The following is a 22,073-nucleotide window of genomic DNA, read 5'->3' on the forward strand; positions in this document are numbered from 1 at the left end:
CTAAAAACTTTTTTATTTACTTGTCAATCTTTATTTATTTATACCAATAATTCCTGAACATCAAAAATCACACTTCAACACTCAATATTCAATTATATCACAACGTTTCTTAGCAATCGTTATGTCTCATTTCCATGCACCAAAACCAATTTCTTCTCGTTTTATGTTTTAAATCAACGCATTTAATTTACATAATAACAATTTAAATCAATAAAAGAAAGAAGAAAGAAAAAACCACGCATACAACCGAATGTTGAATCCGGGAATTTTTAGTTGTATTGAATGGTATGATTCTTATAACGCTCAATTGCTCATCGTGTTGGAGGGAATACGGTATTGTTGGTATGCCCGTCTGTTGCAGAAGGTCAAAACAGGCTCGATGAAGTTCGGTTCTAGTGATGGAAAGATTAGTATGAGGATGAGTCATCGCGGGGTTATGTGAGAGGTCAGGGTCAACTTAATGTTTCGGTGTAGTTCTTCGTGTCGTAAATTGTACATCAAATTTAACACTGTTTGTGAAGGAAAGGAAAGGACATTTGTTGTTATTGAAGGATTTTGGAGGGTTGCAAAAGTCAGTGAAAATACGTTATGATTGTTAATTTGACATCTACCAGCCAAGTATGAGTAGTATCTCACGTCCCATTCGTCGTTCACGACGTAACGTTAACATAGCAACAACAAGCACAATGCATCCAGATGACATGATATCAATGGACTCATCCGGTGGCGACACATCACCTCCCGTAAGTTTAAAGCTTATTTCACTTTGATGTAACAGTTTACTTCAGGGTTCCGGCTTTTTCTTTTAAAGAATTTGCCATGAAATACCGTTCGCTTCTACGAAGGTTCGCCATTCTACGAGCGAGTTGTACTTTAATTCATGTGTTATTTCGAAATTTTGAATTTTCTGCCACTTCATGAAGTGTTTTTTCTTTCTTTGTAAATACCAACTGATATTGAATACACTGTAGACGGAAGCAGAGAATTTGCCGCATAGCTTTGAAGGAACATTTAAACAGCTTGTAAGTTCTTAGGTGTCACTCTGCTCCTGGTAACGAATATGTAGTGCTGTTGAACAGATAAAACATTGGTTTATCTCCCATTTTGTCGGTTTTTTATCACTCAACAGTTTTACCAATTAACAGAAATTAGTTTCTATACCAACAGGGTCTTTGTTTAAAGATCAAGTTTATAATAGCATTTGAATTTAAACCTTTGTTACGAAACATTCAATTATTTATTTATTTTCTTATGTTTTTTTTTTTCCAGACGCGACGGCGCCGTCTTAATACTGACGATCCCATGGAGGGATGTTCTAAAAGCGAAGGAGTCAGCACAAAAAGGAAAACTGATGCGAAAATAGAGCTAGGAGTACGGCTTATAGCTCAAATGCGATACATCCATAGTAATAGAAGAAATGTTGCATTAGAGAGGTTAGTTTTTTTGAGTAATCACTTCTAAACAGTGTAAGAAATTCAGATATATACGTTGTGAAATTTTACAGTTAGGAGTATGTCCGCTGAATATGTTCCAGGACAAATATTGGAAATGAAAGTGAGAATCAAATTAATCCTGGCATTGTTAACAGCGAATTGACATTTGAAGATGGAGTAAGGTATGTTGTTTTTGTTACTTTTATGTAGCAGCTTTAACTAGATTTAATAGTTGTTTCAGTATAAATCTAACGTACATTAAATAACAGAAGGTTAGTTCTCACCTAATATCCGAATGCTGTGAATTCGAAACTTCATATCCAGCATCAAATCGTTCATTCATTTCTCATGTTTTCAGTCTCGGAATGTCTCTTAATTCGCTGTTAGGTCCAGAAGCAAAACGAGAAGATATTGTCACCCGAAAGCAACACGTCCGACCAGTTTTGGATGTACCAGAAGCATCTCTTTCGCCCATTGAAATAAAAGTGGAAGAAAACAGCGCAGCATCGGTAGCTGCTTTCATGTTGCTATGAATTTTGATTTTGTGTGTTCATAAGTCTCCTAAAATAATTTTCCGTTAAAATTTCTCACAAACTTCGAAAAATTTTACAGCCCTGCTCTTCATATTTGGAGCAACAGCCATCAACTTCAACAATTACAGCACATCCTGCATCGTCGATACCTTCAGCCACTGCTCATTCTACGCCTCGAAGTTCCTCAGCGGCTGGAGTAGAGTCAAGTGTTGAACGAGTGGCTAAACAAGTTAGTTTTCTTATTGTTTAGTGTTATTTCAGTACGCAACTGTACAAGTTTTATGTCTGTCAACTTTAGAAAAATCCTGAATTTTGAAGGGATCAATCGGTCACATTCAAATTTCAAGTAAAGAGATCGAAGACTTCATTAAGCTCTTTCAAATAGTAATTAGCAGTTTCCAGAAAAAATTTTTTTGACTTTAACACTGGTTGCAGTAATGTCAGTTTGACTGCTTTAACCATTCTAAATCCATTTATTTTTGGCTGTTCAAATAGGCATTGAAAGTTGACGACATCTATGCGTTTGTTGTGTTACTTCTTTGTTTTCTAGGAAGCTCAAGTATTAGCCCGAATTGCCGAACTTCGAAGACAGGGTCTCTGGACAGCTTCCCGATTACCAATGATTGAAATGCCTCCAAGAAATAAGACACATTGGGATTACTTACTGGAAGAAATGCGCTGGATGGCCATAGATTTTCGTCAGGAACGAACTTTCAAGCGCCAAGCAGCAAAAAAGGTTCGTAAGTCGAGTTTTTTAACATTTCAATGTAACAGAATAGCTCCCGTGAATGTTGAAACTATTTCTTATTTTACTCAAATTTTGAATCATTGCTAAATAGTTTTTATCTATAGTTTTCCTCTCAAATTGCCCGAATGTTACGAGATCGAGAACAGGAAAAGGAACGATCAGAGCAACGGGCTGTGCGAGAAGCAAAGCGCATATGTGCGCTCATCGCAAAAATGGTTCGAGACTTCTGGCAGAATGTTGACAGAGTGGTTGATTTGCATGCACAGGTTGAGAATTTTCATCTTTTATTTCCTTGTAGTGTCTGTAATTTTCTTGCGAAATAAATTTTTTTTCAAATCTTATAATGTTTGGTCTTTAGATATTGACAGTGTTTTTGCATCTATACTTTTTATTCCTAGAAACTCGTAATTTTTGGAGTTAAGACCTTTGCCTCCGGAGAAATATGAAACCTGTGTAATCTGCTCATTAATTTTCTTTAATGAAGAATGGAAACACATAGGATTTTAGTTCAAGCTTTGAACCTATTTCCAGGAAATAATTGAATCGATGAAGCGGAAAGCATTAGACCAGCAACTGGAAGTGATGGTGGGTCATGCTGATAAATTAAGTGAAATGGTGCAGGAAGGTTTAATAGGCGAAAAATCAAGCAGAGCATCGTCGCTGCGGAGTGGTGATATTACCAAAGGTATGCGTTCTTAGTTTCTCTTCTAATCCCGTAATGCTTGCTGTTATGCAACAAAATGTCGTTCTTTCTCGCATTTTTCTGTATTTTGTAAAGTTCGTAGTTTGGATTGCGATGTTTTATAAAATATTCTTTAGATGAAGATGCTGCAAGTTTTTCAACCGATTCGGATGATATTTCACTTTCGGATGCTGAAGCAGTGGATGGAAATGTTGAGGAGGAAATGCAAGGATTGATGGCCGAAGGAAATCTTGAACTTGATGATTTTCTTGATTCGGTATATTTCAAAGTTGTAGAATTCTAAAATTAGGCGAAAAAAAAGTGGCGCCATGTTAAGGAAAATAAATTAATGTTGACCAAAATCTTTTCTAATAATCTGTTTGTATTTTTATGGAGTTGCACACCAGTGAAGAACTTGTAATTTCAGCTTCCTCGTGGGTATTTGGAAAGTATTTCGAAGTCGAGGCATGAGGAGGATTTATTTGAATCGACACAGGGCACATCTGCAGATTACAAACGCCCAGAAGGAAGCGAAGTTTCTACTGAATATACAGCGTCGGAAATCACACAGGGTATTTGGCACAATGATTGTTTTTAAATATTATATTTATTTACTTTTGAAACTTTTTTGTTTCGTCTTTTTTTATATGTTGTTTCGTTTTTTGAAAATTCAATGCAATTTTATTTCAGAGGAAGACTCGACACGTCACAGTGCATCCATTACGCAAAGCATTTCATCTGTATCAGAAAAAGAAACGCTTGATCCTACGCACATAGAAAATGCAGAAAAAGGCGCTATAAGCGCTGCGATAAATTATGATCGGCTGACATCAGAAAATAGTGAAGAGAGACAAAAGGAATTAGCGAATATTGCGGAGGAAGCTTTAAAATTTCAGCCAAAAGGGTTCACCTTGGAAACTACTCAAGTAAAGACAGAAGTACCATATCTGGTTAGGGGCACATTGAGGGAATATCAAATGGTTGGTTTGGATTGGTTAGTGACTTTGTACGACAATGGCTTGAACGGCATCTTAGCTGATGAAATGGGTTTAGGTATATAATTTTATTTTATTTTAGATTATATTTTCTAATCTGAATTGTTTAATTCTTTATTTCATAAAAAAATTTCCGAAATGTTTTAGGAAAAACAATACAAACAATAGCATTGCTTGCTCATTTGGCATGCAAAGAATATATTTGGGGCCCACATCTTATTGTTGTACCAACGTCAGTGATCTTGAATTGGGAAATGGAATTTAAAAAATGGTGCCCGGCTTTCAAATTGCTTACTTATTTTGGTAATCAAAAAGAGAGAGCTGAGAAGCGGAAGGTTTGTTCTTTTTGCTACCTTTCTATTTTCTTTTAACTCGTCGCAGAAAGTGATGTCTATAGCTTAATTGTTGCAGAGGTAGGATTTATTTTTAGGTGGTTCATAAGCAACTCCGTTATTATTTCAACTCTATCCATGGCTATATCAGTGATGTGATTTTATCATAATTATGATGAAATTGAGATTTTTTTAGGGTTGGTCTAAAATGAATGCTTTCCATGTTTGCATTACTTCATACAAAATTGTTACGCAGGATATTCGGTCATTTAAACATAAGACTTGGCAGTATTTTATCTTGGATGAGGTAAAATTTTTCTTGCAAATAAGATTCATAGAAATCTGCTAACAACATATAAGCATGTTGTTATGACCACTTAATTTATCAATAGTTTCTATGTTTATTATGGATTTTCATATACTTTCCACTAAAGTACATCTGAATCATTAGGACGAGGTACCAAATTGCATTACTTGCATTTTTAAATTTGAAAAAAAAAAAAACTTTACAGGCACAAAATATTAAAAATTTCAAAAGTCAGCGTTGGCAAACATTGTTAAACATTCGAGCTCGTCGTCGTTTACTTTTAACGGGTACTCCGCTGCAGAATTCTTTGATGGAGCTTTGGTCACTTATGCACTTTCTTATGCCAGCTATTTTTGCATCGCATAATGATTTCAAAGATTGGTTTAGTAATCCTCTAAATGATATGATGGAAGGTAATGCTGAATGGAATGCTTCTCTAATACAGAGACTTCATAAAGTACGTATCTTCGAAAGTTTTAGTTTCCTAAATTTTTCTTTTTGGATTGTCCTGCTCATTATAGTGTGACAACCAGTAAGACGTTCTGAAGGCTTCATTTGATATTTCCGAAAGCTGGAGACAGCTTTAAAATCCGCTCCTGATTGTTGCTTGAGTAAGGCTTAATCGACAGGAGCCAACAACCAAGTGTTTATGGATTGGAGTATCATTTAGCAGATAAACAAATGGTTATTTCCTTTTGTACAGAGGGTAGTAACTATAGTGACTCACTAAAATTTCGTGTGTGGTTATGAAAACAGTTGAGACTTAATAGAACTTACACCACTAATTTTTGAAGCTTTAAAAATTTTGTCCCATTTACTAATTTATTTTCGAAATCGATTGACTTTAAAGCTTTAAAATGATTTCAGGTACTCAGGCCATTTATTTTGCGACGTCTGAAAAGCGATGTGGAAAAGCAGTTACCTGAGAAAACGGAACATATTATCCATTGTCCTTTATCGAAGCGGCAACGATGTCTTTATGATGATTTCATGTCCAGGAGATCGTAAGTTCTCTTTGAGAGTCACTCGAAATAAAAAAAGTGACATAACTTAAGGCAGAGCATAAATTGATTAAAATTGCCATCAGCTATAAATATCAGGAGTTTTTGAGACTTTGTAATTATATCTATGTGATTACACATTTGTGTATTAATTTTATTTTGTATTAATGTTGTCGGTTGAATTGAAAACTGTTGGATTATAAATTCTAGGAATTTTGAGGAATTTTCAAAAAATTTTGACAGCTAGTATCTTGAATTTATCAAGAGTTCCCTTTGAGGCTTAATGCAGTATCATCAAGTAAGCGTTCAGCATTTGGAATATCTAGATGAAGTCAACATCAGCTTTTCTAACTCTGAGGTTGCAGATGTAATATCTCAGTTGATTCTGCATTTAATCTTCTAGGACGAGAGAAAATTTGCGATCAGGCAGTGTTATGTCAGTATTAAATATTGTTATGCAGCTTCGGAAATGTTGCAACCATCCAAATTTGTTTGAACCGCGACCGATATTGTCACCTTTTGTGATGCAACCTCTTACCATTACTTTGCCGGGTATACTGTTAAACATTTGTCAGGGGTTAGTAAGTTTTAAAGTTTTCAATCAATTTTTATTGTGTTGCAAGCGAAATTTCCGATATAAATTATCCAATCATAACTAGAACATGCACTAGCATTTCATTTCAAATTTTCAGAAGAGACCTCGAAGAAATAGATGTTTTGGATCTTTTCAAATTTTCACCTTCTTGTGGTTCTCTCTTTGCATGCAGCGAAGGACGTCATTTAGCTATTAATGAACAAATGTTGAACGATTATCTTTCTAGCCCAGTGGATATACCAATGCCAAATTTAGGAGGGTTTCATTTCTCACGACCACCACCAGTCAGTAACGCTACTTTTATTGCACTTTTCCGATTTAATAAAGTCTCTCTATCATTCTGCAATTCATATTGCTTATCTTTGTGTGACTGCTAATTCTGAAGCGAACAGATTAAATTTTCAATTCTATAAAACTTTCGAATTGCAGCAGCTGCATCCACAACCGCAAACGAGAGAAGGATCAAAAGTTTTTATGCCAGTTCCACTGCCATCAGCGGGTAGGAGAGATTTTTTTAATTCTTCTTGAAACTTTTTCCATATTGCATTCAGCAAGCAATAACAGTTATAGCTCGCAAAGTTGAGTAAATATGTGGTTTCGATGTTGCTATACCAGTTATCCACTTATATAAAATTATTAGATTTTATCACTTTTTCAATTCTACTCTCCAATTTTTTAGGCATTCCACGAGGAAATGAGCTGTATGTTTCAGTTGATGATCTTGGCAATGCACGGGTTTATCAACTGGTTTGTCGCATTGTATTTTGAAGTCAAATCTCTGTTATTTTTATCAAGTTATCTGTCTAGAGATTTAGTATTTTTTTTTTGTATCCAACTCATAATGTTTTGCAGGTAGTTGATAGTACAGGTGGTCATACAGTTCGTGAATGTGAACCAAATTCTGTAGCTGGTAACCGTCTTTTAGTTTCCAATGCAACAACTTCACAAAATACTCCTGCTGCCAGGTCATCAACTGAGCTCGCAGCGCAATCAACACTGCAGACATCGCCAAAACTTTTGTCAGTAAAACAGACCACAGTAGAGCCAACAACTACATCTTTATCCACAGCTGTTCCCTTACTCAAAGTAAGCTGTTGATTTCTCCAACTTCATTTTTGAGTTCCGACTATTTCGGAAAAAATTTTTCTGCGGATATTTTTTCTATAAATCGTCTACTTCAGCCAGCTTTTCGGTCCACAACAATTTTATCGCAAACGCGCTCTTCAAGTGATACCTGTTTAAAGGGTACTGGGACGGTGAACAATGGCTGCACATCACTTCCTGAAACTCATATTGCTGCAACATTTCCGGTAAACGCTGTCTATGCTACTTAAAAAATATCTATACATTTCTAACCCTTTATTCTATGTATTTATTTCGTCTCTTAGTTTTTCATGTTTCTGGCTCTAATAAATATTTGCAAAGTGTTTTGAAACTAGCTAAGATTTTTGTGTCTTCTAGATAAATCGAGCACAACAAGTGAAGTTATTGGAGCCGGAATCTGCTAGTGTGGGTAATACGGGTAGCGCAATTGATACCAACCGAGTTCAAGTTGAAGTGATTGAAATTGATCAAGTGAAACCAACCGTAGCTGTGGAACAGGCCGATGAAAAACTAGGCTTATATGACTTCCTTATTTTGGTAAGTGTATAAACCTGTATAAGAATGGCTAATTTTTAATCCATTTATCCAATCATATTTAAATAAGTCACATTAAACATGCTTGATATGAGGCCTTCTATTGAATGTGACGAATTTTTAGTTATGAGCTGTTTTAATTCTTTAGCATTGCCAAGAAAATATTGCTTATATATATGAGTAATAGCTTAAATCTTCAAGACATCCTTTATTGTTTCAGTATCGCAAACATTTCTTTGATCAGTTTGTTTTTCCTATGTTATAAATATATCTATATTCCATCCTTTATGCTTCTTCTAGGGTTTTTAAAAATATTAAACAGAGATGTGATAGCGATTTTTAGTTATTTCCTTTAAGCCGGATACATCGAAAGCTGTGGAACAGGCAAAAGTAGAAAGTTTGCAGCGCTGTGCAACAATTTGCTCTCGACGTTTATTATTTCCTAATGTTTGTCGTACACCGTTGGTATCAGATGAACTATTATCTGTCATCAAAAAAGAATTAGGTCGGACGAAACATCATCGTTACAATTTATCAACAACAGGTTAGCAGACTTTGTTTTCTTTTTCCGGTGACAAATTATGATACGTTTCAAGTTTCTTTTATAAGAGAGATATTTGTCCCGTAATGTTTTACAATTATCAAATATTCAATTATTCGTTTATTATAGATTCGTTAGGATGGTTGACACAGTCGTTGGTTGATTGGACTAGTGATGCATCACAAAGGTGAACTGATATTTCATACTCCTTCTGAGAAGTTGAATAAATCCATTTTATTACTCGGTTTTAACGAAGTATGCAAAATTCTAGCAGTTACTGGTCCTTCGCATTGTTTTTGGAAAAAATCGAAATGACAATATACTCCAACTTTTTAAGCTTATCGATTCAAATTAAATTAGCAAATTAACTAAAGGTATTCAAATTAACTATAAAATATAAGAGCTTTCATTATACTTTGTAATTTCATAGGTTCACTGTTTTCGTACATGGCGCTTTAGCAGATGAACCTGTTTTGCAAATTAATACTACCGGATGTCATGCCTACATAAGAAAAGAATGGGATGATTTGAATGAAGAATGTCATCGGATGGTGTTGAATTCTAACAGAATATTTTCTAATATAGATATGATGCAGAAACTCCAGTTTCCGGAATTGCGATTAATTGAATATGATTGTGGTAAACGTTCTTTCTTAGTTTATGTTTGTATACCCATCTTTACTTGTATTTATGCATAATCTTTCATTCATTTTCCTTGTCACTTAAATGAAAATATTCTTTTGAAAAACTTTAGATATGGATTCATGTACTTGTGGCAGTGTTAAGATTAACGTTATTCTTTTATAAGGAAACTTCAGGTAAACTCCAAGTACTAAACAGCTTGTTGCATGACCTCTTCCTTTACAAACATCGCTGTCTAATTTTTACACAGATGGCACGGGTTTTGGATATCTTGCAAGCTTTCTTGTCGTTCCACGGTTATCAGTATTTTCGTCTGGATGGGACGACTGGAATTGAACAGAGACAAGTAACTTTATTTGCCAAGTTGTTTGCTGCATCCAGTTTTGTCTTTGTCTATTAGAAGTTGCTTATATTCCAGAATTTTCCAATTTCTTTATGTTTATTCGTAATCCACATAGCAGAAATTAAGTTCTATTCTACTAAAGAATTTAGTAATTTTAATTTAGCTTTAATTTAGAGAAAAATAGAAATTGCAACATAAATGTAAGGTAACAAAGAGGCTTTTTGTTTGAAAAGAATATAAGAGTATAAAAAATGTTTAAATGAGGGAAAAAGAGAGCAAGATGCGGTAATCAATTTTTGAACTTCAAGAACTTTAATTCCGAGATATTTTTAGGCAATGACTGAACGCTTCAATGCCGATCCAAAGATTTTCTGTTTCATTCTATCAACTCGATCGGGTGGCATAGGTGTTAATTTGACTGGAGCAGATACGGTGATTTTCTATGATTCCGATTGGAATCCAACTATGGATGCACAAGCGCAAGATCGCTGTCATCGTGTAAGTTCAGAAAAAAAAAAAGAAAAAAAAAAAAAACCAAAAACATTGATAGTTTATTAACCTGCTTAATTAGCTTAAAATTACAACTGGGTTTGAAACTCTGATTAACTTTTAAAATTCTGTGAAATTTTTGGAGCTTTAATGAACTTTTGATTTTAGATTGGTCAAACACGAAATGTCACAATCTACCGTCTAGTTAGCGAGCGAACAATTGAAGAAAATATTCTGCGAAAAGCGATGCAGAAGCGACGTCTCGGTGAAATGGCTATTGATGAGGCGGGATTCACGCCGGAATTTTTCAAAGGGGATAATGTAAGAGACTTGTTCGAAGGTGTTGCAAATGTAACCGATGTCGTTGTTCCAGTGGCTGTGATAGATAATAAAGAAATTGAAAAAGTACGTCTTTGCATTTGAAATTATTTAACTTCGGAAAATAAATGTGTGTTTCAGATTGTCTTTATATTTAACAGAATGTTTTGTATCTCCAGCGTAATGTCATCGTTTAAACACGTTTATATATAGATTATCGTTTTTGTTATCACTCGAATCGCATAAATAAACCGATGTTTTTTTTTTTTTTTTTAGGCCATGGCAAAAGTTGAGGATATACAAGACGTTCATGCAGCACAGCGAGCAAATGCTGAAGTAGAAGCAGATATTGCGGAATTCGATGAAAATGGTTTAATAGCTTCCGTTGAGAACAATCAAGAAAAAATTGAATCGAAATATTTAGAACTAATAAATCAAGTATATTATTTTTCTCCATTCTTATCTTTTCTTAGCATAATTTAATGGTTATAAGCATTTTTGGTCCTGTACATAATATAGAGTTTTGAGAACATTTTTGTCTGAAATAGATATGATATTTAGATGAGTTTTTATCATTTTTCTATTTCAGTTAAAACCAATCGAACGGTACGCAGTCAATTTTCTGGAAGCGGAATACAAGCCAGAATTTGAAGAAGAAGTAAAAGAGGCTAAGGTTATTGTAATTTCAGTCATTTTCAGTATCATCTATTTCGAATAGAACAGAATTGATTGCCATTTGGTCGTTTACTGCGGTTACAAATGATGGTGTGTTGAATGATAGAATACGTCAAATCAACATCATTCAACTTTTTAGGAAATGGAGTAATAATAATCTTCAAGTGTACAAAAACGTATTCTATCGTTTTGAAAACCATTATTTTGTTTTCCTTTTTTACTAAGCTGGATTTGTTTGCTGTTGTAGTTCTTCTTTGCCGCTGGTAACTGTAATAAAATGACTGGACCTCTGCAAAACTGATGTTTTCAATTGCAGGCTATGATTGATTCAAAAAAAGATGAATGGATGAAAGCTCAAGAAGACGCGATGGAGGAAGACAATGGTGATAACCAGAGCGATGATGAGATCTCATTGACATATCTTACTGGTTCCGATGTTCCTGGTTCTGTGGACGAGGTACGCTCAAAACCATCGGCATCACGTTTAGCTACACTTAGGCCTCAATTGCATAAGTCACATTCACACAACTTACGCTCAACAACTTTCTCTTCGTTGAAAATACGTTCGTCTCCACGTCTTTTTCAGAATAAGGCAACACAATCTATTTCGGAAAGTACGGCTGCTACCAAGACAGCAGTAACTAAATTACGGAAAGCGACAGATAAAATTAGTGTGCAAGTTCAGTCCGAATCTGAGACCACTTTATCTTCATTAGTTTCAAAGTCACAACCCAAGTCTTTTATTCAAAAGTTGTCGACCGAGAAGTTGCCTAAAGCAGCACTATCACGGCAAACGAGATTGGGTGTGAAAGAAAGTTCCTGTGCAAGAGTTGTCCCTCTTTCAGTTGCTTTCACCAAATCATCGAATGCAATGTGTTCTATGCCCAGTTCCACTCGTATATCAAATTCTTCAGTTTCATCCTTTAGTACACCATCGTTTCCATTGTTATCGTGCACTTCCAGTTCTAAGACTTCATCCAGGATCAGTGATTTTACTAGTTTCTCGCCGTCATTATCAGCCTCTTATTCGGTTGTGGGAGGTGACAGGACATCACTGGTTCGTCGTCAAACATTCTCGTCACCATCTGTTACAAATTCATATAGATCATCGCAGCACCTACGTACTGCCGCTGGATCGTCAAAAATTTCAACCCAAGCAACAGCGATAAGAAGACGATGTGAAAGTGGAAGCTTTGAATTTGTGAAACCAGTTTCTTCAATACATAAGGCTTCAAATCATCAGTCTCTGCCGGGAATGCGAATAAAACCGACATTAGGTGACTATGAACGGCCCAGACTGTGTTTGCGGAAACGTAGTGAGTCTAGGAGTGGTGAGACTGAGTCCTCATCTATCTCGAATACGGGTTCCGAAAACATTTCAGAATCTGGATAGCTTAACCTTAACTGATGTTAAAGAAGAGGATTGTTTATTATAGTATTCGTAGTGATGTTTTTTGAAGGTTTTACAGGTATATATTCCAATCAATTGTTAAGTCGTCATTCAAAATTAGTCGGAAGATGAATATAAAAGTCCGTCACAATTTTTGAGGATTTATTTCAATAGCAGGACTTTTTATATCTGAAAAATCCGAAGCATGTGATTTAATTTGTAGTATTGAGCTGTCGTTTATTAATAACGATTGGTAACTGTTACGCATTATAGCGTGCGGCATATGTCATACGTGTAATTTAAAACAAATCTCAAGGTTTATTTCTAGAAAAACTTATTAAAACTCTTTTTTACACTTATGTTGTGGTTTCATTAGTTGATGATACTAAACATATACACCTACGGAAATTTATTTGCTCATGTATTGTTAGTTGTGTATTTTGAGAAACCTTGCTATATTTTAAAGCTTTTGTTCTTTTTCCACGTGTTTGATTTTTCTTCTTGTTGAGTATTTAAGAAAAAAAAGATTTGGAAACAATTTTTTGTGTTTACATTTTCGACTACACACATGTGAGGCCTTGCTCTGATTAAGGACAATTTTTTTCACATGTTCCACGCTTGTGAGGCCTTTTTAATAAGCTTAAAATTTTCTGGAACTTAATCTTCAGTGGCTTGTACCCTGTCTAGTGTTTGCTATGGTGACATGAAGTTTGAAAAGAAGGAGGGTTATAAAAAACCATGCAAGTGGCTTCTCAAGTGTGTTGTCGAAAAATTGAAAGAAAGAGCAAGGTTTCACAATAGCCACAACGAAATGATCTATGAGTGACATAAATTTTGATGTGACATTTAGAAAGAAGGTTTAAAAATTTCCCCGTTTCTCTCGAACATTTCAAACATATGGAAATTTATACCTTGGAAAGATTAGTTAGGGAAATAAAATTACCAAATTATATTAGATATATTGTTTCTGAAAAGAGAAAAGCTTGCGTTATAAGAGGGGGTGCACTAATAAATCGTTTTTCAACTTAGTAGGTTTGAGCAGAGTAAAAAGCCCTCTCGCTACATGCTTTTGAGTATGAATTGTGTTTTTGAGACTTACCGAGCTTGATAGATTGCAACCAAAATGAAGAGCCAGTTTGATGTGATCATCAGAACTTACAAGATATTTCAAAAATATAGAAAGATGGTATGAATTCACTTGCAATACACAGAAATAATGTTGCAAATGATTAGGTTCTTCGATCATACAATTTTTTGTAATGACGAAACTGAAGGCAGAAGGAATCATATTCAGACTCTTCAGCAAAAGAGCTTATATCATCTGTGTTAAACCATTTAATTTCTAATTTGAGTAGCTGTAACTATCTGCGATTTGAATAACTTTCTGTTTCTGAAAAGAGATGCTTGATGAACCAAAACTATTGAAATTGTGAATTTATATTTCAATTTTTTTGATGTAATTAAGTCCAGAATTGAAGTAACAACATCGGAAACAACAAATGATGTATGATTTTACATTATATTGCAATTTCAATTTAAATTTGAATCACTGAACTTGGTTTCAGGTAATTTGCCTGGATATACCTGGCGAAGAGATGCTGGTTTGTTATTTCATTGTTGATCTTTTTGCGCTTGTTTCATTCCTTCCAAATTATTTAAGGATTTTGCTATAAGGATTTTGCTATTCGTTTATGAAAAAATATAAAATCATGGTTTGTTCATGATTCGCTGGAACGAACATGGTGAATTTGGAAATACAAAAAAATTGCATAAATTTCTTTTCAGACCTGGCTACCACCGTCACCTCCACCCTCTGATAGTGGTGATGATATTTACTATGATTCAACTGGTGAATATTGGTTTGAGCAATTACCCATGGCTGAGTGTCGCTTACCAACTACAATTCATGAACTTCATCGTCCTCGTCCACTTACACCAACTTCATCACTCGTCCCGGAACAATTTGTACCTGAAATTATAGTCCCATCATCGGCAACATATCAAGTGACACCTGGTTCAATGTCAACAAATGTTGCAATACCTCCAATTGTTGCACTACCTCCATCACCAACTGGCATGTGTACTGGTTAGTTTCTTTTTTATTTACTTGATTTAAATTCTTGAAGAAATAGACAAAAATTTACTTAGGACAACTCTCACTTATGTGAATGTCAAATGAGTTTATGCGACTAGAAAATCGAATTTTTTCATAAAATAAATTGCAGTGGCTAGTGGTATAGTCCGTGATATCGTATCATCTCCTACCGCATCGCTATCATCAATTTCGCATGAACGTGGTATCAATTTAATGCCTCAAACGGGTGTATCATCTGGTGCTGCTTACCTTGATACATCAAATCTATTAAGACCTACTACACCTTCATGTTTGCCTGGTTCTGTTGATGGTATATTATACGTTAGATAAATTCAAATCTTTATTTCGACTTTTTAATTTTAATCAAAACTGGTTTTTTAAAAATTTATTTTTTGTTGATGAAATTCTTCACTTGTCGGACTTCACGAAATTTTGGGATAGTTGTGTTTCTATAAGTGTAAGTGTGTGATTTATTTAGATGCAATTGATAGCGTGCGAAAATCAGCACAAAAAGCATTATCTGCTCAAGGAACACAGAGATCTCAACCTGGAAGGTAGAATTTCGATTTCGAATTTTAGCGCAGACTACGTAGTGTCTTTGAAACTTAAGATTTGGCTGGAGACAGCTTTAGACGATATGTTTTCACTTCAGGTAGAGAGAAAAGTAAATTATAGAAGTTGATGTAAATAATCTAGGAAAAAGCATATCTTTTAGAAAAGCTTAAATCATTATTAAATTTATTCTTTCTTTTGTGGTTGGGGAGATATGTATATATTTCATTGGTATTTGAATCATTTCTTCATTTAGCGGTCGTCCCAGCTTGCTTGATAGTCGTTCTGGAAAAACTGAATTACGACGTCCTTTCACACCACCTCCACGATATCGCGAAGCAATCGATTATGATGGAACAGAATGGAGTATTGCAGAAGACTATGAAGCGCTCATGGTTGTTATTTAAATTTGGTTGCGTTTTTTAAATTTAGATTTCTGTTTCTTGTTTAGAGAGAAACTTGAATTATTAACTTATGTATGCTGTTCTTTTCAGGTTTTAACTGAATTGCAGCGATTACCAAATCATTTACATTCATCGAAAATTGGGCAATATGCAAACTGGGACATGGTATCGGTTTTGTTAGGCACATCATCCGAAATTTATCGGTAAGTTTTGGCATCTTTGCATAATTATCCTTTGTGGTTTTTCCTCACTTTTATTGTTGATTTGAAGAGCTTTAGATTGTTTATTGATCATTTCTGTCGTTAATTTAACTCTTATGATATGTCGTGACATTCATAATGTGAATGCAAGTAGCGATCCAAGAAAATGAAAGCTGCATCCTAACAAACAAAGACTAAGGAACACTTTGAATTGAGATTATTAAGTAACTTTCATTTTTATTTAGTCCCACTGATATTGCTAATTGTTTTTTCCTTTTTTTTTAAAAAAAATATTCTCTTTATTAAAAATCTGTTAAGTTCACCGCGACAGTGCTCATTACATTACCAAATGGTTGTACAACCACGTGAAGAAGGACGTATGGTTACATTGGATCCAATAACGAAAAAAACACGGAGAGTTCCCCTATCAACCGGAGAAATGAGTAAGTTGCACAAGTAGTATGTTTTATGTTATTGTTAAACTAGCATCCGAACCGAGTTTGAATCGTAATTTCTGCTGTAGGGAAATTTGGGTCGTTAAAAACGACTAAAGCTTCTTTGTTGACCTACAGTTTTTAAAAAGTTTTTGATTGAAAGGGTTTCAGTGCAAATAATAATCAAATAGTTAAGCATGAAACAGAAGTAGTTTTATTATAGCCATATATGTATCGCATATATGCCAATTTGCAGTTCACATGAAGCGTGGGCGTACCAAAACCGATCAGCAGTACTTAGCCGACATTCTTAAGCTCATGTCAAATCAATACGATAAAAAAGCTAAAGCGCTGAGAGCAGCATCACTAAAGCAAACTGTTTTATTCTATCCTAAAACGAGTAACATTTTTTAAATAATTCTTACCAAGACATCTAAAATATTTCATTTTAATTTTGCCAAAATGTGAAGTCTGCACAAAAAAATAATGCATTCAGAACAATCTCATCTCTACATATCTTGCGATATAAGTATCATGTATTTTGAGACTTTACGGAAATAATTTATTTTGTCGTAATTCATTGGAATACTTACTGTAGCTGACGATGATATGGAAAAATGGTGTCCTACGCAGTCCCAAGAATTGAAATTTGCTGAGCTGGGAATACGTTACGATGCTACAACAACTTGTTCTGAAGTAGTTGATTATCGTAATGAACGACGGGAGAAGTTACGTGAGCAGGATCGTGAACGTTCGCGTTTGAAAGAAGAGGAGGAGCAAAAGAAGGAAGCTATGGTTGGTTTGTTAAGGTTATTTGTGAGAATCCTAATACTTTAATGAAGACGGAGTAGCAGATATAAGGTCCTTGTCTGTATTAGGAAGTAGAGTTGCAGTGCTTCAAGAATGCCAGATGGTTCAGTTGACAATTGATGATCTGACCATCACGGTAGCCGAGCAGTCTTATTTTTATGACTAAGATTATATCAGTTCTAATTTTGGAATATGTGAGTTTGACATGGTATGGTATTCTACTGAATTTCAGTTATGCTGCAGTAGAAAAAGGTCTTTAAAAGGTATAGATAGTAGGTAAAATTGGAGCATTTTAATAATAATTTAGGTTATCGAACAACAACGAAGTCATGAGCAGAAATTAATTCGTAAAGAATCGGCAGTTACTGCAATCCCTGGTATTATACATTATCAGAAAGTAAGTTATGGAGCTGTTATGGAACATGCACAGCAACAACTTTCTGCAGCTTCAGCACCAGTGATGACTACCCCTGCTGTTTCGACTGTGAGAACATATAGTTAGTGAACAATTCTTTTTAGTTCTTTTTCCATTTATTCAAAGATTTATATTATGTTGTATTTTAAATGCATTCATAATTTGATGCATGCAGAACATTTTGTTTTGGTCATAAATACTTAATATTTATAAAAAGCAGTTTCGTTATTTTCCTTTTTATGCTTCATTCGTTTTATCATAATAATTTTCTTGACTGTTTTGCAGCTTCTGGTAGTTGCGTTCAAGGTCAACTTGTAAGCAATATATCTGGACAAAGTACAACATATGCAGGTGATGCTCCCCAAGTAATTGTTAGTCAACGAACTTATGTTGATCACCCACAAGTGGTGAGTGATTTCTGAATTTGAATGTTTGTATGGTTTATGGATTGTTAGTGTTTGCTTAATTGAATTAAATTGCATATCCAAAGATTTAAATATGGATGTTATTTTCATTGAACTGCAGAACTTGATTTCAAATATGGCGTGAAATAGGGAATAGAGCAACTTTCTAATATTCATCTCTCTCTGTTATGCTGAATAAACTTAAATTTGTATTGGGTATGATAAGTTTTCATATTTCATTTTGTAAACCGAGGAACCGTTGTAGTAATATTCTGTGTCAAAAAAGAAAGGAGTTTATAATTTTGTTTTCCAATTAGCTTTTGTTTTATTTTTTAATACTATAAGAAATTCAAATTTTCAGTTTCCGAAATTCCAGGCTGTATCCGGTGCTGCACCTGGTGCTCACCAGATCAGTACTCGGCGTGTCGCGATTTCGGTTGGTTCAGGAACTTCAACTCAGCATCAAATTATTATGACAGGAGGTGCACAGATGGGATCATCTGGTGGCCAGCAACCATATGCTGTTGTTGTTAATTCTCAAGACACTGTAAGAAAACATTTTTTTTGTGGACAGTGGCGTTACTTTTTTGTAGTTTGTATTTTTTATTAATAAAATTCCGTTATAGAAATATAGTTTTGCTCTGATTTATAGCTGTCTGGACAACAACTTGGTAGTCGTTTCCAGTACACAACGCGGCAAGAAGGTGTGGCTGAGCGACAGACTATTTATCGAACAATACCATCAACTGGAACAAAAAAAGGGCTCTCTGCACCTACTGCACAAAGGGTTAACTATATTCTGATCTTTGTCAAAATGCTTATATCATTAACTTTGCATTCTATCATGAGAAAAATTTTGGAAGTGGTTGGTGAAAGTGATATACTATTGTTTTGATAATTTTTTAGGCATTGTTTGAAAAAATATTGAATTAATATATGATTTATCTACTGTTTTCCTTTAAAAATCTTTTTTTTTTTTCAGCAAAAAATGTTCCAGATTGCGACCGGATACGGAACATCTCCGGAAGCACAACAGCAGATATATGCAACCACATCACATGCTGGACGAACGCTGATTATGTCGCAAGGAGATGGTTCACAACTAAGCGAAACGGGTCAAATACAAATGATTCGACCACAAATCCAAACTGGTGGGATGTCTGTGCGACAAGATGCTCGGACTAAAATAAATCAGCGAACACCGGTTATCTTTTATTTTCTCTTGCAATCGTTTCTTTTTGCATGAACTTCCTTGCTTACTTTCTCAAAAGCATGCTGAAATAATTTTTATGATTTTACTAAATATTTTTTCTCATCTGTATTTGATCTGGCTGTTTAGTATATAGTATATAGTATATATATATATTAAAACTTGAAGCTATTTTTTATTTTTTTCTTATCATGCACTTTGGGATTTTCCTGAATGTGTAGGGATTTTATGTCAGGAATTATTTACGTAACTGTGATCTAACAATAAATTTTTTTATAACAGGGTCGTTTATATGTCACAACAGCTGCTGGCGATAGAACTTACCTGATGCCGCAATCACAAGTGCGAATGATGCCTAGTGGACAACGAATTACACAAAAACGTACTGCAGGTGCAATACATGCGAAAACAATTGGTGGTCAACCACAGGTGATCTGTTTAAATTTTTGAAATTTAGATGAACACTCATCAATATTTTTAGAATTTGTTGCTATGTGATTAGCATCCTTAAATTTAACAAAACCTGTCAACTATGTTGAAAACCAAATGTGCTGAGGTAAAACTATGAAATTAAGAATTATATTTGATTCTGCAGGTTGCTATGATGTTGCCACGTGGAAGTCCTGTACAACAGATACGAACAATACCGTAAGTTTACTGTCAAATTTTCACCGAGTTCTCGAAGTTTTTTTGCTGTATATTACTAAATTATGATGGCCAATGGTAGTGGATGCCTTAAACTTTATCTCACGTTTGATACTAAGTTATTTATGTTTCAAGCATTTTTTAATTGTCCTCAGCAAGATTTAACCATTACTGATTAAAGACGCAATATTGGTTATCAAAACTCTCGTGTTCCATCAATTGGACTAGTTATGAGTGGCAGTTCGAGAAACAGTGAAAATGTCACTGCTTCTGCAACAACCAAGCAGTTATCATCTGCAGGTGAATATGCACTATTTTGGATCCTGATGTTGATGACTAAATACAGTTAAACATTGGTTTTCATAACGAATGTCGTTCAAAATCAATTCCGTAGCAATTTTACAGAACTTAACTTTTATGTTTGACCTTCTTGGTTTTTATTATTTTGCTTATTTTCTGGGTCTTTAACCATCACTGCTATTTAATTGAGGTGATTTTACTTATGTTTTATCTTTTGTATTGATTCGGCGCTTGTTCCTAAAGCATATTCAATTTTTAGATTGGGTTTTAGGAAACTATTTGGATTATAAACTGAAGTGGGCGTAAGAGGGGCAAAATGTCATTTTTATAAGATCTCTTTTATTATTATCGTATAAAATTTGTTTAGGTGGTATTTCGCGACAAACAATTTCGAGTGCTCCGTCAAATACCAGACAGGTAACCGTCGCGGTACAAGGTATCAGCAATTCGACTCCCACTATGTTACAAGGTGCTCTTGAATCCACATTTCCACCTTCATTGAAGTTGAAAGTGAAGTTAATTAGCGACTAATGGCCTAATATTTCAAACGTGATATATATTGCTCTATCTGAATTACTGTTTGAATACGATGTACCATATTTTTTCTACACTTCCGGTCTGTCTATTATAAATTTTGAATATTTCAGATCATTCTGCGAGCATTCCAGCTCAGCAAACACAGTACCTACCGCCAATAACTCTTTCAAATCAGGCCAGTGTTCAACAACGCTATGTAACATCGCAACCACCAAGCGGTAGTGGAGGCACACCTTCAGTTGCTAATACCACAAGTGGAATGCAGCCATCTCACACAGATATTTCATAAAGGCTTCCATGTCCCACCTGCCCTTTAAAAATTGTGACTGTAATCACTACTTCATATTTAACTCTTGACTGTGCTCGTACTCACAGACTTATCATCACTGCTATTTAATTGAGATGATTTTCCGTGTAAACTTTTATATAACCGTTATTTTTTCATGAAATTGTAATACTAGTTTCGTTTTTTGTAAAATTAAAAATTTCTTGCTGAAAATGCTTTTCACAAGCTGATCTCAGTTATTTCCATTTACACTTCCATTGTATTTGTCTTACTATGTAAAAAGAAATTTTCCAATTTTAATCTGCATAAAATGCAGTTCATCTGCCTCATCTATCAATAAGCTATTGCCTTTTTAATATTCATACAGATCGTTGTTTAGTGAAATCGGATGAAAGTTGTCATTTCACCTGTATATATGGTAAATGCAATTGTTTTTCAATTTTTTGATTTTTCCACTTATGGAGAATTTATCTATGTCTTCATTGATTGACGACTTATCTAGTTATATATTGATTTTATATTGTTGTTGTCAGCTTCATCAATAAAGGAGTCTAGCGTTAGTTGATTATCAGAATCTTTAGAATTCTACTTGTATGTTCTGTCGATGTTGATAATTCATTCTGAACTCTGATTTCCTCACGATCTTATCAGTTTTTTTTTTCTTTTTTATTTTGAAATCCTTGAAATTTCATTCAAAAGTTGTGGTAGTCAATCAATACTAATGGAACAATCGAAATCATCTAGATCATATAGGACCACCGATTCCATCTGATCATTTCATACATGGGATACTTGTCCAAATTTGAAAATTGATTTCAAGAATTATTATTTTCTGAAAGGTATTTACGTATAATAATATGTACTGTTTCTTTTTTTTCTTTGCAAAATATGTATATATCGAAAAGTTTTTCCCATTTCATTATAATTTTAATCGAATAAGCAGAAATGATCATTTTATTCCTTCAGCTATCAGTATGATTAAAGAATTGATTATACATAATATGCAATGAATTTTTTGTGATACATTCATACAATATTATTGCTTCTGTTACAATTTTTGCATCCCATAATTGACTAATTATAACATAAATATAAATTATCTTTGGTATGGCAAAGAGA

General features: G+C 34.4%; 1 protein-coding gene across 4 annotated transcripts; it reads left to right on the forward strand.

Moving 5' to 3' along the window:
- Positions 1-620: 620 nt before the first annotated feature.
- Bma-ssl-1 (SNF2 family N-terminal domain containing protein) lies at positions 621-20,957 on the forward strand (the record flags this gene model as incomplete). Of its 4 annotated transcripts, none has more annotated exons than XM_043077516.1 (50): positions 621-743; positions 1,270-1,433; positions 1,535-1,615; positions 1,792-1,942; positions 2,046-2,195; positions 2,517-2,702; positions 2,819-2,980; positions 3,246-3,399; positions 3,534-3,673; positions 3,824-3,968; positions 4,087-4,449; positions 4,539-4,726; positions 4,920-5,030; positions 5,236-5,487; positions 5,898-6,034; positions 6,435-6,608; positions 6,724-6,910; positions 7,056-7,125; positions 7,306-7,373; positions 7,479-7,712; positions 7,808-7,936; positions 8,088-8,267; positions 8,622-8,808; positions 8,935-8,992; positions 9,236-9,444; positions 9,624-9,793; positions 10,124-10,288; positions 10,448-10,684; positions 10,874-11,035; positions 11,187-11,270; positions 11,589-11,729; positions 14,228-14,263; positions 14,448-14,748; positions 14,888-15,067; positions 15,236-15,311; positions 15,566-15,704; positions 15,804-15,916; positions 16,232-16,356; positions 16,604-16,747; positions 16,946-17,142; positions 17,465-17,654; positions 17,858-17,979; positions 18,338-18,523; positions 18,629-18,763; positions 18,959-19,180; positions 19,469-19,615; positions 19,782-19,834; positions 20,013-20,131; positions 20,499-20,600; positions 20,779-20,957. In XM_043077516.1, the coding sequence occupies 50 exons, from the start codon at positions 621-623 to the stop codon at positions 20,955-20,957; spliced, it is 7,728 nt and encodes a 2,575-aa protein (XP_042933450.1). The 4 variants fall into 4 exon arrangements, with proteins under 4 accessions (XP_042933450.1, XP_001895612.2, XP_042933452.1 ...); XM_001895577.2 differs by having other exon boundaries at positions 18,974-19,180; XM_043077518.1 differs by having other exon boundaries at positions 18,353-18,523.
- Positions 20,958-22,073: the final 1,116 nt, after the last annotated feature.

This window comes from Brugia malayi (genome assembly GCF_000002995.4).
Source record: "Brugia malayi strain FR3 genome assembly, contig: Bm_v4_Chr1_scaffold_001, whole genome shotgun sequence".
Classification (NCBI taxonomy): domain Eukaryota; kingdom Metazoa; phylum Nematoda; class Chromadorea; order Rhabditida; family Onchocercidae; genus Brugia; species Brugia malayi.